The sequence below is a fragment of the Oryctolagus cuniculus genome, chromosome 13 (genome assembly GCF_964237555.1).
Source record: "Oryctolagus cuniculus chromosome 13, mOryCun1.1, whole genome shotgun sequence".
Taxonomy (NCBI): domain Eukaryota; kingdom Metazoa; phylum Chordata; class Mammalia; order Lagomorpha; family Leporidae; genus Oryctolagus; species Oryctolagus cuniculus.
In genome coordinates, this window is record NC_091444.1 from 51,229,147 (window position 1) to 51,244,935 (window position 15,789).

Below are 15,789 nucleotides of genomic sequence, written 5' to 3' on the forward strand. Positions count from 1 at the left end.
CTTTTTGCTCTCATGTAACAGTTCCTGAAATGCATATGCCCAAAGCTCTGACACTGGCTCTTCTGTGAGATTTTTTTTCCCTCCCAGATAGCTTCTTGGTTTATATTCCCTTACCACTACTAAATCTTTGCTTGAATGTCACTTCCTCATGAGATTCCTTTAAAATCACAATCTCCATCCTCTACTAGAACTTACAGTCTTCCTAACTTGATTCTCTTTTGTTTTGCAACTTTTCTAGCATACATCACTGGTTAAAGCACTATAATGCTTACGGTTTTTTGCATTGAATATAAGTCTAGAGGATTATTGTTATTATTATTGTTTTGTTGCTGCTGTATCCCTGGCATCTCAAACAATACCTGACCATTAAGAGGTATTCAGTAAACATTTGTTGAATAATTCTTTGAGTAGAGCAAGTACAGGTCACAGTGCTTTGAGAGAAAGTAACTCAGATAGGAAGAGGTAACACCTGAGCTATGTGACTTAACTGTCTATGTGGGACAGGCAAAGAATGTAAAGTGTTTTGATAACAAGAGAATATATTGCTCACAGCTGATTGGATGCTGAGTCTGTATGTGGGCTAAATAAGACAAGACACGTTTCCATAGTAAAAAGCATTTGAACCTTAGAGATTCTCAGAAGGGTTCTTTTTTTAGTTTTTATTTGATGAATACATTTTTTTCATAGATACAACTTTAGGAATATAGTGGTTCTTTCCCCCATACCCACCCTCCCACCCCAACTTCTATCCCATCTCCCTCTCCCTCTCTCATCCCCATCTTCATTATGGTTCATTTTTAGTTTGATTTTATATACAGAGGATCAACTCCATGTTAAGCACAGATTTCAACAGTTTGTGCACACACACACACACAACATTTAGAATACAGTTTGAGAACAAGATTTGCAGTTAATTTTCATAGTACAACTCTTTTAGGACAGAGGTCCTACATGGGAGTAAGTGCACAGTGACTTCTGTTGTTCCTTTAACAATTAACACTTATTTATGAAATCAGTGATCACTCGAGGCTCTTGCCATGGGCTGCCAAGGCTATGGAAGCCTTTTATGACCACAGACTCCATCAGTGTTTGGACACGGGGATAAGCAAAGTGGATGTTCTCTCCTCCCTTCAGAGAAAAGTACATCTTTCACTGATGGCCCAGAAGGGTTCTGTGAGGTCCTTTCTGTCATTCTTGTCCAGTCTCAAGGTCAGCCTGTTGAGCTCTAGTTCATGTTCTTCTCTTCATTTCTTTCCCAAGTTTAGTTCTTATGTTTACTCTCCTAACTTTTATGTGATGGTTAGAAAAGAGACCAATTTGTCGAGGGACTTCTACTCCTTCTCATTATGCATTTCTTCATGTAGATAAGGTCATTGTGTGATTTTTTTTGTTTAAAATGACATTTTTACTATTTCTCCATTTCTGTGAATTTTACACTCAAATTATACATTTTCTTTTCATAACTTTGAGACACTGCTGCATCTGGATTTAGGGAAGTGTGTATTTTTGGTTCCTTTAAGAGACAAATTAATAACTGAGAGTTTCTAAAAGTTCTTAGGTTTTACAAAATAAGTTTGCTTAAATGTTATTATAACTTGATTTTGATTTTTCCCATTCACACCAAAATAGGTGACATCCTTAAGATTAAAGCTTCAGAAACTTCAAGAAAATGCAGTTCAGGATGATGATTATGATAAAGGTGAGTTTTAATTTATTATTTTTTCTTTTTCCCATAATGTACCACTTGTCTCTCCATTATTACTCATTCCCTGTATAAGTATTTCATACATTGTATGATCTGTTCTAGTTATCTCTACTAAGGAGCTGTTGATTATCCTATAGTGCTATATAAGCATTGATTGCCTGAATTATAACTTGGTCAACTATCCAGAAATATGTGATATAGTTAATTCATTGTATACCTGACTATGGTTTAATACATGTCTAATTTGTTCATTGAACAAATGTTTGTTGAGCACCTGTGCAATGTAATGTGGAAGATATTAGGAAAAGTGAAAGGTCGACATGATGTCTGCTTTTGCGATGCCAGTAAATGTGCCCTCGTGGGGCTTTCTGACTTCATACACTTTTTTTAAAAAAATATTTATTTATCTGAAAGACAGAGTTACAGAGAGAGGTAGAGACAGAGAGAGAGGCCTTCCATCCACTGGTTCACTCCCCAGATGGCCGCAACAGCCGGAGCTGCGCCGATCCGAAGCCAGGAGCTAGGAGCTTATTCCCGGTCTCCCATGCGGGTGCAGGGACCCAAGGACTTGGGCCATCTTCCACTGCTATCCCAGGCCATAGCAGATAGCTGGATCGGAAAAGGAGCAGCCGAGACTAGAACCGGCGCCCATATGGGATGCTGGTGCTTCAGGCCAGGGCTTTTTTTTTTTGACAGGCAGAGTGGACAGTGAGAGAGACAGAGAGAAAGGTCTTCCTTTTGTCATTGGTTCACCCTCCAATGGCTGCCGCGGCCAGCGCGCTGCGGCCAGCGCACCGCGCTAATCCGATGGCAGGAGCCAGGTACTTATCCTGGTCTCCCATGGGGTGCAGGGCCCAAGCACCTGGGCCATCCTCCACTGCACTCCCTGGCCACAGCAGAGAGCTGGCCTGGAAGAGGGGCAACCGGGACAGAATCCGGCGCCCCGACCAGGACTAGAACCTGGTGTGCCGGCACCGCAAGGCGGAGGATTAGCCTAGTGAGCCATGGCACTGGCCCAGGCCAGGGCTTTAACTCACTGTGCCATAGCGCCAGCATCCTGACTTCATACTCTTTATGACTAGAGATTGAAAATGAGATAAATTTGGGATACCAGGGTTTGCCAAAGACCAAATGCATTGAATTTTCATATGGCCTGAAATAACACCCCTAAGTACATCTGAATATAGAATAGTAGTTTCTAGATTCTAGGTAGGGTTGTGGGGAAGGTGGTTGGAAAGACGTTAGATACAAAGGACTAAGTCACAGTTTTATAGAAGGAATGGATTCCTAGTGTCATGCAGAGTTGTGGGGTGACTGTAGTTCAGAATTATCTATTATTGATTTCCTAACAAATAGAAAAGGGGAGCTCAAAGGCTCCAACCATAAAATAATGAGTAAAGGTGGAAATGTTAGTTACCCAGACTTGATCAGCACCTTTGTTTATACTTTATTGAAATATTACACTGTCTTCCATAAATATGTACCTTTATTTTATTTTACTTTTAAAGACTTATTTATTTATTTGAAAGTTAGAGTTACATAGAGAGAGGAGAGGCAGAGAGAGAGAGAGGTCTGCCATCTGATGGTTCACTCCCCAGTTTGCTGCAACAGCTGGAGCTGTGCCGAACTGAAGCCAGGAGCCAAGAGCTTCTTCTGGGTCTTCCACACAGCTGCAGGGACCCAAGGACTTGGACGATCTTCTACTGCTTTCCCAGGCCATAGTAGAGAGCTGGATTGGAAGTGGAGCAGCTGGGTCTCGAACCGGCGCCCATATGGGATACCAGTACTGCAGGCCAGGGAGTCAACTCACTGCACTGCAGCATTGGCCCCTATGTACCATTATTTTAATTAAAAATGTTTTAATGGTTAAAGAAATGAATGTAATCTCAATGTAATCTCCACACATTGAATACATGGGTGACTTATCACATGGTATCCCGCAAATATATATAATTAAAATATGTAGTAAAAAAAAAAAGAAAGGCTATGATGTGATACCAGAAGATAGACAAGTAGTCAGAGGCCAGACGGAACCATGAAAAGGGCACCACAAAGTAGGAGCTGGGCCATAGCAGACATGACTGACATTGTGGCTAAATTTAGACAGAGCCAGACAAAAACTCTCTGGTAACGATGTCCTGGGAAGCATCATTTCTTCAGGTGCTGATGGCAAGATTCCACATGCATTTCTGCTCAATGTAGGGAAGAGAGAGAGTTTAAAATCGCCTCCAGGTTTCCCCCTAGATACCTGTGAACTTGATAGGTATTCCTGCCTGTAGTGAACATGCTATTTTTTTTTTTAAGATTTATTAATTTATATGAAAGAGTTACAGTGAGACACACACACACACACACACACACACAAGATTGGGAAGGAGAAAGAGAGAGAGAGAATCTTTCATTCACTGGTTCACTCCCCAAAAGGCTGCAATGACCATGGGTAGACCATGCCAAAGCCAGGGGCCAGGAGCTTCTTCCGAATATCCCATGTGGGTGAAGGTGTCCATGCCCTTGGGCCATTTTCCATGGCTTTCCCAGGCACTTTATCAGGGAGCTGGATTGGAAGTGGAGCAGCCGTGATCCGTATGGTATGCCGGCACTGCAGGTGGAGACTTAACCTGCTACAACACAGTGCTGGCCCCTGAGAACAAGTTAACACAAATTGGTTTAGAAGTACAATATATATTTAAAGATCCTTCTGGGAGCTGGTTCAGCTTTGAGCTTTTGTTTTCAACTGTGTTGGTCCTTATTCTAGCATTCTCATGAATCCATCACAGACCATTGGAATTAGGGCATTACAAGAATGAGGTGAGTGATTTCCCCAAAAAATTTGAAAATCTATTCAAAGACATATTCAGAGCTGATGTTGCCTAGTGTTCTCATAGCATATACCACTGATATTCAGTTGAGAAAGTGATGGGGTATGAGAGAAAGAGAGAAGGATTTGAGGACAAAGGCGAGACTTTTTAATTCTCCCAGTCCACTTTCTACCAGGTGCTTGATTTTGTAATGATGCTCAGTGGAGTAGCCTGAGAGAGGGGGTGAGTCTGAAGCAAGAGGAAGTATTTCCTCATCTCAGTGTCACCAGCTTTGGCCTTGGGTGCAGCTGTAGACAGAGAACCAATGAGCTATTACTGGATCAGGGATCACCTGCTGATTTTTGTCTGTGAAAGACGGTTCAGCGTAGTCTTGAACCTCTCCACTGTTGCACATATTTACTTCCTCTGCCATGGGCCAGGTCCTGCTTCCTTTAATGGCACAGCTCTCACTGTGATACACCAAACTTTCAACACAACTGGAAAACCAGGTCCTAGTTTCTCCTCAGGACCTGGTGAATTTTCTGAACGTGTACTAGGTCATTAAGACTTGGTTTTAGTATGCTTTTTTAATGCTCTGCATATTTATTCATATTCTTACATATTGCATTTCAATCTAAGTGTTGGCTGCCCCATTGACTCAACTGTAAACTTGCTGGGCAGAGAAAGAGAACCTATCTAATTTTATTTAAGAGACATAATAACTGAATACATTTAAATCAGGTAAATTCGAAAGATGAGTAGTTTTCTTTTTAAATTAATAAACAACTCTAATTTAAACTTTTGCTCCAAGCACCTGGCATAGTGCTGTCATGCTAGCCTGTCAATACATGACCATTGAATGAACAGCTACATGTTCAAAATGCATTCTATCTACAAGTGATGCTTATTATCACTGTCATCAAGTTATAACAGTGAACAATGCCGTAAACATTAGTCTTAAAGTCATAGTGTTTTTCAGTTCATCCTAGTTAAAAATACAGCAACAAACATGTTTTGCCATTTACTAGCCATATAAGCTTAGACAAATTATTCTGTCTTCCCAAACTTTAGTTTTCCATCTGTAAATGGGATAATAGACTTGTTTGGAGAATTAAACAGCACATGCTAAGTATCTGGATTATGAATCACACTGAGTGAATGTTAGTCACTACAATTATATGCACTGGTTAAATATTTACATAATATGGAGTTTAAACTGCATATCTGTATTTTTCTGCTCAAATTTGTTTGCAAATAGGGTATTGTTTTAAATTTCCTTAGAGGGTCTAGTTTTGTGCTTTTTGAGAGTAAATAGAAATCAGAAAGCCTATAGTGGAGTCTTTCCCAGTAGACAAAGCTACTTTCCATTACAGTGTGTGTTGAATGGAATGACCTTTAGCAGTTGACAGTGATGTAGCTGAAGGGACAGTTTTCCACTTGACCTTTATGCAATGTGCTAGCTTGTATCATAACACAAAATAAGTTGCAATTGACAAGCTTGATAGAACACTAACTTGACAGGAACTTACTGTCTGGGAGCAGATAGGCACTTAGCCAGTTCATGTTAGCTACAAAAGTGTGGATACTTCCATATACCCAAAGATGTGACTACTACCTAAGTTACTGCCAGGACATTTAGTGTGATTAGTTCCTTTGAGAGGTTTTTTTTTATTATTATTTTTATTTATTTGACAGATAGTGAGAGAGAGAGACAGAGAGAAAGGTCTTCCTTCTGTTGGTTCACCCCCCAAATGGCCGCTATGGCCAGCACTGCGCTGATCCGAAGCCAGGAGCCAGGTGCTGCCTCCTGGTCTCCCATGCGGGTGCAGGCGCCCAAGCACTTGGGCCATCCTCCACTGCACTCCTGGGCCACAGCAGAGAGCTGGACTGGAAGAGGAGCAACCGGGACTAGAACCTGGTGCCCATATGGGATTCTGGCACCGCTGGTGGAGGATTAGCCAAGTGAGCCACGGTGCTGGCCCTGAGAGTTTATTTTTAAATGAGATTTGCTCACGATGAATGTTTATTGCTAAGGACTTGGTTGTTCTGCAAGCACCCAATATATTCTTTTGATTTTTGTTTGTTTTTGGTGCTCTTCTTCCCTTCTTTTCCATTCATCACAAGGTTTTTCTTCTCATCTTGTCTATTGTTTCATTTCCATCTTTCTCTAAATTTTACCACCTTTAGTTTTCTACCATTAGGCAATTTTTTCCTTGAGACTTCCTACATGAGGATAAAATGTGAACTTGCAAATTTGTTCCTTTTCTCAGATAGGGCAGAATTGGTTCCCGACAGCAGGCCAACGCTGTGTCTTGCATTGTTTGGTGGAGAAAATTTAGTCTTGCAGGTTTGGTGGAGAAAACTGCTACTAGGAATCAGTGGTGTCTAGTTCTGTCTCTGGTTCTGACATTACCTGCATTGATAACTACAGGAAATTTAGTGCAACTCCTTCAGAAGCTAGTGGAAAAGATACACTTTCATTTAGTGTGGAGTGCAACTGTTGGTCACAATCATGAAAATTAAATGGAAATGGGCTTGCCATCCTGGCATTTTTTTCGAGATGTTTCCCATACTAGGTCCATTATGATGCAAGAACTCAATTCTTCCACCTTCTAATTGGGTACATTAATATCTTCCCTACTAACCTCAATGAACTCACGTGAGAAAAAAGGACACAATAGATGTGAAAACTATACCAATTGAAGGGAACTGTGGCAACATATTAACTAGAGTAATCTCTAATTGGGGAGCTTTGGGTAACATTTTCTGCTTTTTTTAAAAGATTTTATTTATTTGACAGGTAGAGTTACCAACAGTGAGTGAGAGAGAGATAGAAAGGTCTTCCTTCTGTTGGTTCACTCCCCAAATGGCCACTCCGGCCGGCACTGAGCTGATCCGAAGCCAGGAGCCAGGTGCTTCTTCCTGGTCTCCCATACAGGTGCAGGGACCCAAGCACTTGGGCCATCCTCCACTGCCTTCCCAGGCCACAGCAGAGAGCTAGACTGGAAGAGGAGCGACTGGGACTAGAATCCGGCGCCCATATGGGATGTTGGTGCCGCAGGCGGAGGATTAACCAAGCGAACCATGGTGCCGGCCCCACATTTTCTGCTTTTAAATCTGTTTTATATTATAAGTTTAAAAAATTTCTAAAAGAGAAACAGTTATACAGAAATATATAAAAATGTGGTGTGGAAAGTTAGAAATCTTTTAAAACCTTTGAGTATCACTTGACTTGATGCTTACCTAAGTAAATCTGAGATTAATATTCTATGCATATCCAATGAGATTCACTTGCACCTTTGAAATAGGAGTCTGTATGAACCCAGTGGGTAAAAATGATTTAAAGATTTATTTGTTTGAAAGGCAAGGTTACAGTGAGAAAGAGAGAGATAGAGATAGAGATACAAAGAGAGAGAGAGAGAAAGAGAGATCTTGAACCAAAAACTCCTATTAATAAATCTCCCCACATTTAAATAAATCAAAACAAATAGATATTTTCAATGACTCAGTCACTATGTTTTTAGACATCGTGAAAATAAAAAAGATACAAGTGGATTAATACGCTCATTTAATATAAGGATTAGGATGGGCAACTGGCCTAGTAGTTGGACCATGGGGCCGAGATGTTCACATCCCATAGTAGAGTGTGTGGGTGTGAGTCCTGACTCTGCTTTGATTCTAGCTTCCTGCAAACGTGCCTTATGGGAGTTAGCAGGCAATGACTCAAGTACATGGATCCTGGCCATGCATGTGGGAGACTCAGATTGGGTTCCTGGCTCCTGGTTTTGGCTTGACTAAAACTTCGCCATTGAGAGTATTTGGAGTATTTGGAGAGGAGCTGAAGGATGGATTCATTTTCTCTCTCCCTCTGACATATGAAAGAATGAAAACAAAAAAGATAAAGGCACCATCTTTTTCCTCCACCTCTTTTTCTCTCAACATAGAAGCTATTTGGGTGCTGACTGCAGGCCTAGGAAAGTTCAGTGGGCATTTCTGTCCACCCTACAACTTTTCCCACTCCCTTGGCATGGCATGAAAAACCACTGTTGGGGCTGGCGCTGTGGCGTTTTGGTAAAACTGCCGCCTGCAGTGCTGGCATCCCATATGGGTGCCAGTTTGAGTCCCAGCTGCTCCTTTTCTGATCCAGCTCTTTGCTATGGCCTGGGAAGGCAGTGGAGGATGGCCCAAATCTTTGGGTCCCTGCACCTTTGTGGGAGACCTGGAAGAGGCTCCTGGCTCCTGGCTTTGGCTTGGCACAGCTTTGGCTGTTGCAGCCAACTGGGGAGTGAACCAGCAGATGGAGGACCTCTCTCTCTCTCTGGCTCTCCTTTTCTCTGTGTGTAACTCTTTCAAATAAATAAATAAATCTTTAAAATAAAAAAAACCTGGCTCCGCGGTTCACTAGGCTAATCCTCCGCCTTGTGGTGCTGGCACACTGGGTTCTAGTCCGGTCGGGGCGCCAGATTCTGTCCTCGTTACCCCTCTTCCAGGCCAGCTCTCTGCTGTGGCCAGGGAGTGCAGTGGAGGATGGCCTAGGTGCTTGGGCCCTGCACCCCATGGGAGACCAGGAAAAGCACCTGGCTCCTGGCTCCTGCCATTGGATCAGCGCGGTGCACCGGCTGCAGCGCGTCAGCCGCGGCGGCCATTGGAGGGTGAACCAACGGTAAAGGAAGACCTTTCTCTCTGTCTCTCTCTCTCACTGTCCACTCTGCCTGTCAAAAAATTAAAAAAAAAAAAATAAAACTGCTGTTATTCTGAGTTTGAACAATTAGATTTTTTATAGGGAATTCCTTCCCCCAAAAGTGAATGGAAAATATGCTATGAGTAATTTCAGTTGTGTGAATTAATTTTGGAGGCTCAGGGTGGGAATTTGCTATCGTGGTTAAGATACTGCTGGGGCACCCACGGCTCACATCAGAGTGCTTGGGTTAGAGTCCTAGCTCTGCCACTAAGTACAGCTTTTACCTAATATGCACCCTGAGAGGCAACAGGTGATGACTCCCTGCCACTTACCTGGATTGAGTTGCTGGCTCCTGGCTTACGCATGGCCTAGCACTAACTGTTGCAGGCATCAGAGGAGTGAACTGTCTGTTGGGAAATTTTTATCTCTCTATTTATCTTTCTCTCTGTCTCTCTATTTGTCTACTTTTCAAATAAATAAAATATATTAATACAAATAAAATAAACTTTATAGGTTTTCAGGATTTTTTTTTGACAGGCAGAGTGGACAGTGAGAGAGAGACAGAGAGAAAGGTCTTCCTTTGCCGTTGGTTCACCCTCCAATGGCTGCCGCGGCCGGCGCACCGCGCTGATCCGATGGCAGGAGCCAGGAGCCAGGAGCCAGGTGCTTCTCCTGGTCTCCCATGGGGTGCAGGGCCCAAGCACCTGGGACATCCTCCACTGCACTCCCTGGCCACAGCAGAGAGCTGGCCTGGAAGAGGGGCAACCGGGACAGAATCCGGCACCCCGACCGGGACTAGAAGCCGGTGTGCCGGCGCCGCAAGGCAGAGGATTAGCCTAGTGAGCCGCGGCGCCGGCCAGTTTTCAGGATCTTACAAAAGAATTATCCTCCCCTTGGTGGCAGTATGTACCAATGTTTCACGCAGAACATCCAGGCAGGAAGTGACTTGCCTTGCAAACTCAGGTGTGTAGCATGATTAGCAGGATGCCAGTCTGTTGCTCTGAAGTCCACTGGCTATGAGCTTTCTCCTCTTACAGAACTTATTCCTGGTCCAGTTTAAGCATCTGGATAGTCTCATAGTTAAATACAAGTCTGCATTTCTTATAACTTCTTGAGAGTATTATAGCATTCCTCATTTGAAAAATTTTAAATGCAGTAGGTACTGGAGAGATAGCGGCTACCTTCCATCCTCAGGATGTTGTGACATAGTTCACAACAGGAGAACACCTGTTGTTAGTTCTCATCTGGGTCCAGGAGTTAGACTTCAAGGCAAGTAAGATTCATGCTCTGGTTTTTGTAGCTCATGCTCTAGTTTTTTTTGTAGCTCAGGGATTTTGAAGCTGTCCTTAGATTAAACTTAACCCCTGGAAAGCCTAATGGCCAAATTCTGTGACTTCTTGCTATATGAAAGCACATGGGGGATTTAGTTTGTTCTACCAAAACCCAGAGGTATTTCTTATGTCTGTATTCTCTTACTATTGCATTTTTGCTCAGGAAAATATTTCCACTAACTCAGTTTTATTTCTAAATCTGTATGGTATCTGAGAAATTTGAGAAAGAACTTTTAAACCCAATCTTGTAGTGTCTTCAATATCCTTTAACTTCTTATTATTTATAGCAGTACTGCTTGAAGCCAGTACTTATGCAAATTTATAGTATGTAAAGAACATGACTTTTTTAAAAAAAGATTTATTATAATTTATTTGAAAGACAGAGTTAAAGAGAGGTGGAGGCAGAGAGAGAGAGGTCTTCATTCCATTGGTTCAAAACCCCAACTGGCCACAATGGCCGGAGCTGGGCCAATCTGAAGCCAGGAGCCAGGAGCTTCTTCCACGTCTCCCATATGGGTGCAGGGGCCCAAGGACTTGGGCCATCTTCTGCTGCTTTCCCAGGCTGTAGCAGAGAGCTATGCCAAGACTCAAACCGGCACCCTTATGGGATTCCATCACAGCAGGCAGTGGCTTAACCTCCTATGCCACAGTGCCAGCCCCAAAACATTACTCTTTCTTAGAGATTATTATCATTAGCTGCTGTTTTGAGATTTTTCTCACCTTTGAATTTAAGGTCACTGTTTTATTTGTATGTAGCTGTTCAGCCAAAGGAAGAGAACCTAACTCGACTTTGTTTCAAGGAACTAATAATCTAGCAAGCTTTATTCCTTGTGATTGGATTTCATCCTAACTGGAACATCTCAGACTACTGGGAATAATTTAATCACCTAAGTTTAATTTGAACACTGAGGTTGTATCTAGATCCCTATATGGCACTCCAAGAATTTAAGCTGTTCATCCTGCCATCTTGTTAGCCACAGATCAATTGAGTGCAATGCTCATGGCACTGAGAGTTGTACTGGTGTGTTCTGCTTGTCTATTCCATAAATGTCAGTGTGGTTTGCATTATATATTTAAAAATAATGATGACAGTGGTTGTTCAATAGTGCACACCTAATATCCCAAATTCCACTAGAGATTAATGTACTAAAATGTGTTCCACAAAAAAACCAAGTCTCAAAAGACTACAGGTTGCAGGCCGGCACTGCGGCTCAATAGGCTAATCCTCCGCCTGCAGTGCTGGCACACCGGGTTCTAGTCCAGGATTCTGTCCCGGTTGCTCCTCTTCCAGGCCAGCTCTCTGCTGTGGCCCGGGAAAGCAGTGGAGGATGGCCCGATGCTTGGGCCCTGCACCCGCATGGGAGACCAGGAGAAGCACCTGGCTCCTGGCTTCGGATCAGCACGGTGTGCTGGCCGCAGCACGCTGGCTGCAGCGGCCATTGTGGGGTGAACCAATGGAAAAGGAAGACCTTTCTCTCTGTCTCGCTCTCTCTCACTGTCCACTCTGCCTGTTAAAAAAAAAAAAAAGACTACAGGTTGCAGTTATTATCATTAAAAGGGTGAGTAAACCTGTGGTTATTTAACACTGACAAGCAGATGTATCCAGCTAATTTTTTGTGAAAACACCAGCAGAGCAAATTAGTCATGAAAAGCCTATTCATAGGAACTAATTGAATGCCAGTTTGACAGTGAAAACTGACTATAACCAAAAACAAATAGATAGCAATAGTGAATAGGCATTTTAATTCTTTAATTTGTATTATTTCTAAAAATAACCTCTGTGCCAATAGTATTTCCAGGGTCTGAAAGTTACATCAGTCTGTTAAATGGTCTAAAAACCTTAGACATACATGGCTAAAGATAATAGCACCCATGAGGGAGACACTCAAAATGACTACCTGGGCTTTCTCTAGTGTCATTCTGCAAATGTTAATGTGGAAATGGCCCAAGAATCACTGAATGGAATTTTTTGAGATTTATTTATTTTAAGTGCAAAGTGATAGAGGGGGAGAGAGAGAGAGAGAGAGAGAGAGAGAGAGATTGAGATTCTGTTTGGTGGTTCATTCCACAAATGGCCACAACAGCCAGGTCTGGAGGCCAGGCTGCATCTAGGAGCCTGAATCACTCCTATATAGATGGCAGGGGTCCAAGTATTTGGGCCACCTTTGGCTGCCTCCCCAGATGCATTAGTAGGAAGGTGGGTCAGATGTAGAGCTACCAGGACCCGAATTGGCATTCTGATATGGGATATTGGTGTCCCAAGTGGCAACTTAACCAGCTGCGCCACAACAGTGGCTCCTGCTGGCTATGCTTTTAGGGTATGTTTTTGGTTGCTTGGAATTTCCCTAGGTGGTGTTGGTAGGTGGTGATTGGGGTATAATGATCAGTTATGAAGAATAGTTCTTTTCATTTCTGTCTTAGGTGGACTTTACCTAATAAACTTCAATACTTAGTATGCAGAATTGGTACATTTATTAGCTCTGCATCTAACTTGTTAAGTGGGTTAGTCATTGCCTGTATGATTAACCCATTTTGGCAATGACTGAATATATATCTAAAGTCAATTAAAATGGAGAATATGGCGTAAAAATTGTTTCACATGGTAAGATCTGACATTATATTTTAAACAAGAGTTTATATGTATTTTAAATGGCTAAAATAAATCACACTTCATATTCCTCTGCATAACTCAGAACATGAAGATGAGACTTTTGAGTTTGGGGTTTACATTTCTGAATTCTACCCTGTTGAATTTTAAGAAATGAAAGGCATCTTGAGGGGCAGGAATTTGATGTCTCCATCCCACATCAGATTGCTTGCTTCTCTGTGTCTCGTTCAGCTTCTTCTAAGGCACACCCTGGGAAGCACATGGCTCAAGTACTTAAGCCTCTGCAGCACACATGGGAGACTGGATTGAGTTCCAGATCCCTGGCTTCAGCCTGGGCCAGCCTTGGCTGTTACCAGAGTTTGAGGAGCTAACCAGTAGATAGCAGAACTCTGTCTCTTTACCTTTCAAGAGGAATGAAAATAAAACGAACAAAAAAGAAAACCAAGAAAAGATCTTGAAAGAATATTCTCTTCTAAATCAGTTTTTAGGATGCATCACTTTAAAATTTTTTTATAGATCAGGATCATGCAAGTAGAAAGATTGGATTAAGGGGGCCAGCACTGTGGTGTAGTAGAATAATCTTCCACCTGCATCCCATATTTGCGCTGGTTCTAGTCCTGGCTGTTCCACTTCTGATACAGTTCTCTGCTATGGCCTGGGAAAGCAGCAGAAGATGGCGTAAGCGCTTGGGCCCCAGCACCCACGTGGAAGACCCAGAAGAAGATCCTAGCTCCTGGCTTCAGATGGACCCAGCTCTGACTGTTGTGGCCATTTGGGGAGTGAACCAGCGGATGCAAGACCTCTCTGTCTCTCTCTCTCACTGCCTTAACTCTACATCTTAAATAAATAAATATAATCTTAAAAAAAAAGAAGAAGTGGGCTTAGGGTTAAAGTGTGAATCCACTGGAGCCTCACTAAGGCATGAAGTGTTCTCTGGCTCATCACTGTCATAAGGACTCTAAGGCTACATGCAGAAAGTGAGTGAGCAACATATTTTACAGGAGAGTTGATAGCATAACCAGACTTAATAAAAAATAACTAGCTCTTTTAAAGTATCCATGTAGTTTTGACTTTCCATATGGCACATCATAATTTTTTCACAATGTTTTATCAAATGTATTTGCCACAAATATCACACATATGAGAAGGGCTTCTGTGAAAATTCAGCCCCTGCTCTGTTTGGCTTCAGAGATTCACACTATTTGACCCTAGACAGAACCTTATTTATTTATTTATTTATTTGACAGGCAGAGTGGACAGCGAGAGAGAGAGAGAGAAAAGTCTTCCTTTGCCGTTGGTTCACCCTCCAATGGCCACCACGGCTGGCATGCTGCGGTCAGCGCACCACGCTGATCCAATGGCAGGAGCCAGGTACTTATCCTAGTCTCCCATGGGGTGCAGGGCCCAAGCACTTGGGCCATCCTCCACTGCCTTCCCTGGCCACAGCAGAGAGCTGGCCTGGAAGAGGGGCAACCGGGACAGAATCCGGCATCCCGACCGGGACTAGAAGCCGGTGTGCCAGCGCCGCAAGGCAGAGGATTAACCTAGTGAGCCGCGGCGCTGGCCAGAACCCTATTTATTAATGCATCAGTGTACCAGTTGGTAATTACCTTCAATTTCTAAAAGTGGAAATTAAGAATATATAATTAAGCAACATATAATCATCACAAAAGCAATTAGCTCAGAAATATAAATAAAAGGCAAAAACTCACCTTTAGGCTGGCACCGTGGCTCAATAGGCTAATCCTCTGCCTGCGGCACTGGCACCCCAGGTTCTAGTCCCGGTCGGGGCGCCGGATTCTGTCCCGTTTGCCGCTTTTCCATCTAGCTCTCTGCTGTGGCCCGGGAAGGCAGTGGAGGATGGCCCAAGTGCTTGGGCCCTGCACCCACATGGGAGACCAGGAGGAAGCACCTGGTTCCTGGCTTCAGATCAGCACGGTGCGCCTGTCAAAAAAAAAAAAAAAAAAAAAAGAAAGAAAAAAAGAAAAAAATCCACCTTTATTATTACATTAAAAAAATGCCACTCTTAATATTTAGTGTGTCCTCTTCCTTATGTTTCTCATTGTGCTGAGTGGCATTTCTTCTTTTTTACCTGTGCTTTGGATTTCCTGCATTGTGTCTACTTGAATATGCTGTTTCTCGTTCTCTGCTAAGTTCTTTCAAATTACATCCCTGAATACACACCAGAAAGGTAGATAGTTCTTTCTCCCTCATGATCAGTAGGGAAGATGAGAATGGTGATAATATTGGTGGCAGTGTTGATAATAATCGTAGGTGGGGTGGTAGAAGCAATAGTGGTGGTGATGGTGATGTTAGTAGAGTTGGAGTAGAGATGATGGTATAAGTTGTGGTAATAGAAGCAGTGGAAGTAGTGGTGATGATAGAAGAGTGATGGTGATGGCAGTGATAGGAGAGGTGGTGGTAAGAGTGAGAGAGATGATGGTTTGGTTGATGGTAGTGGCAAGAACACTGGAGGCATTGGTAGTGGTGGTTTTCATGGTAGAAGTGATGGTGGGAATGTCTGGCATTGTGGCGTAGCAGGTAAAGCCCCCACCTGCAATGCTGGCAGGCCCAGCTGCTCCACTTCAGATCCAGTTCCCTGCTAATGGCCTGGGAAAGCAGCAGGAGATGGCTGAAATGGTTGGGCCCCTGCCACCCATGTGGGA

At 42.9% G+C, this 15,789-nt stretch overlaps 1 protein-coding gene across 2 annotated transcripts in view; it reads left to right on the forward strand.

The window, feature by feature from the left end:
* Positions 1 to 15,789, forward strand: part of DISC1 (DISC1 scaffold protein) — a 354,676-nt gene that overhangs the window by 47,913 nt on the left and 290,974 nt on the right. For both annotated transcript variants that reach the window (XM_008268257.4, XM_051821450.2), the window contains exon 3: positions 1,630 to 1,699. In XM_008268257.4, the coding sequence (XP_008266479.1) occupies positions 1,630 to 1,699 (70 nt within the window). The remainder of the gene's footprint in view (positions 1 to 1,629; positions 1,700 to 15,789) is intronic.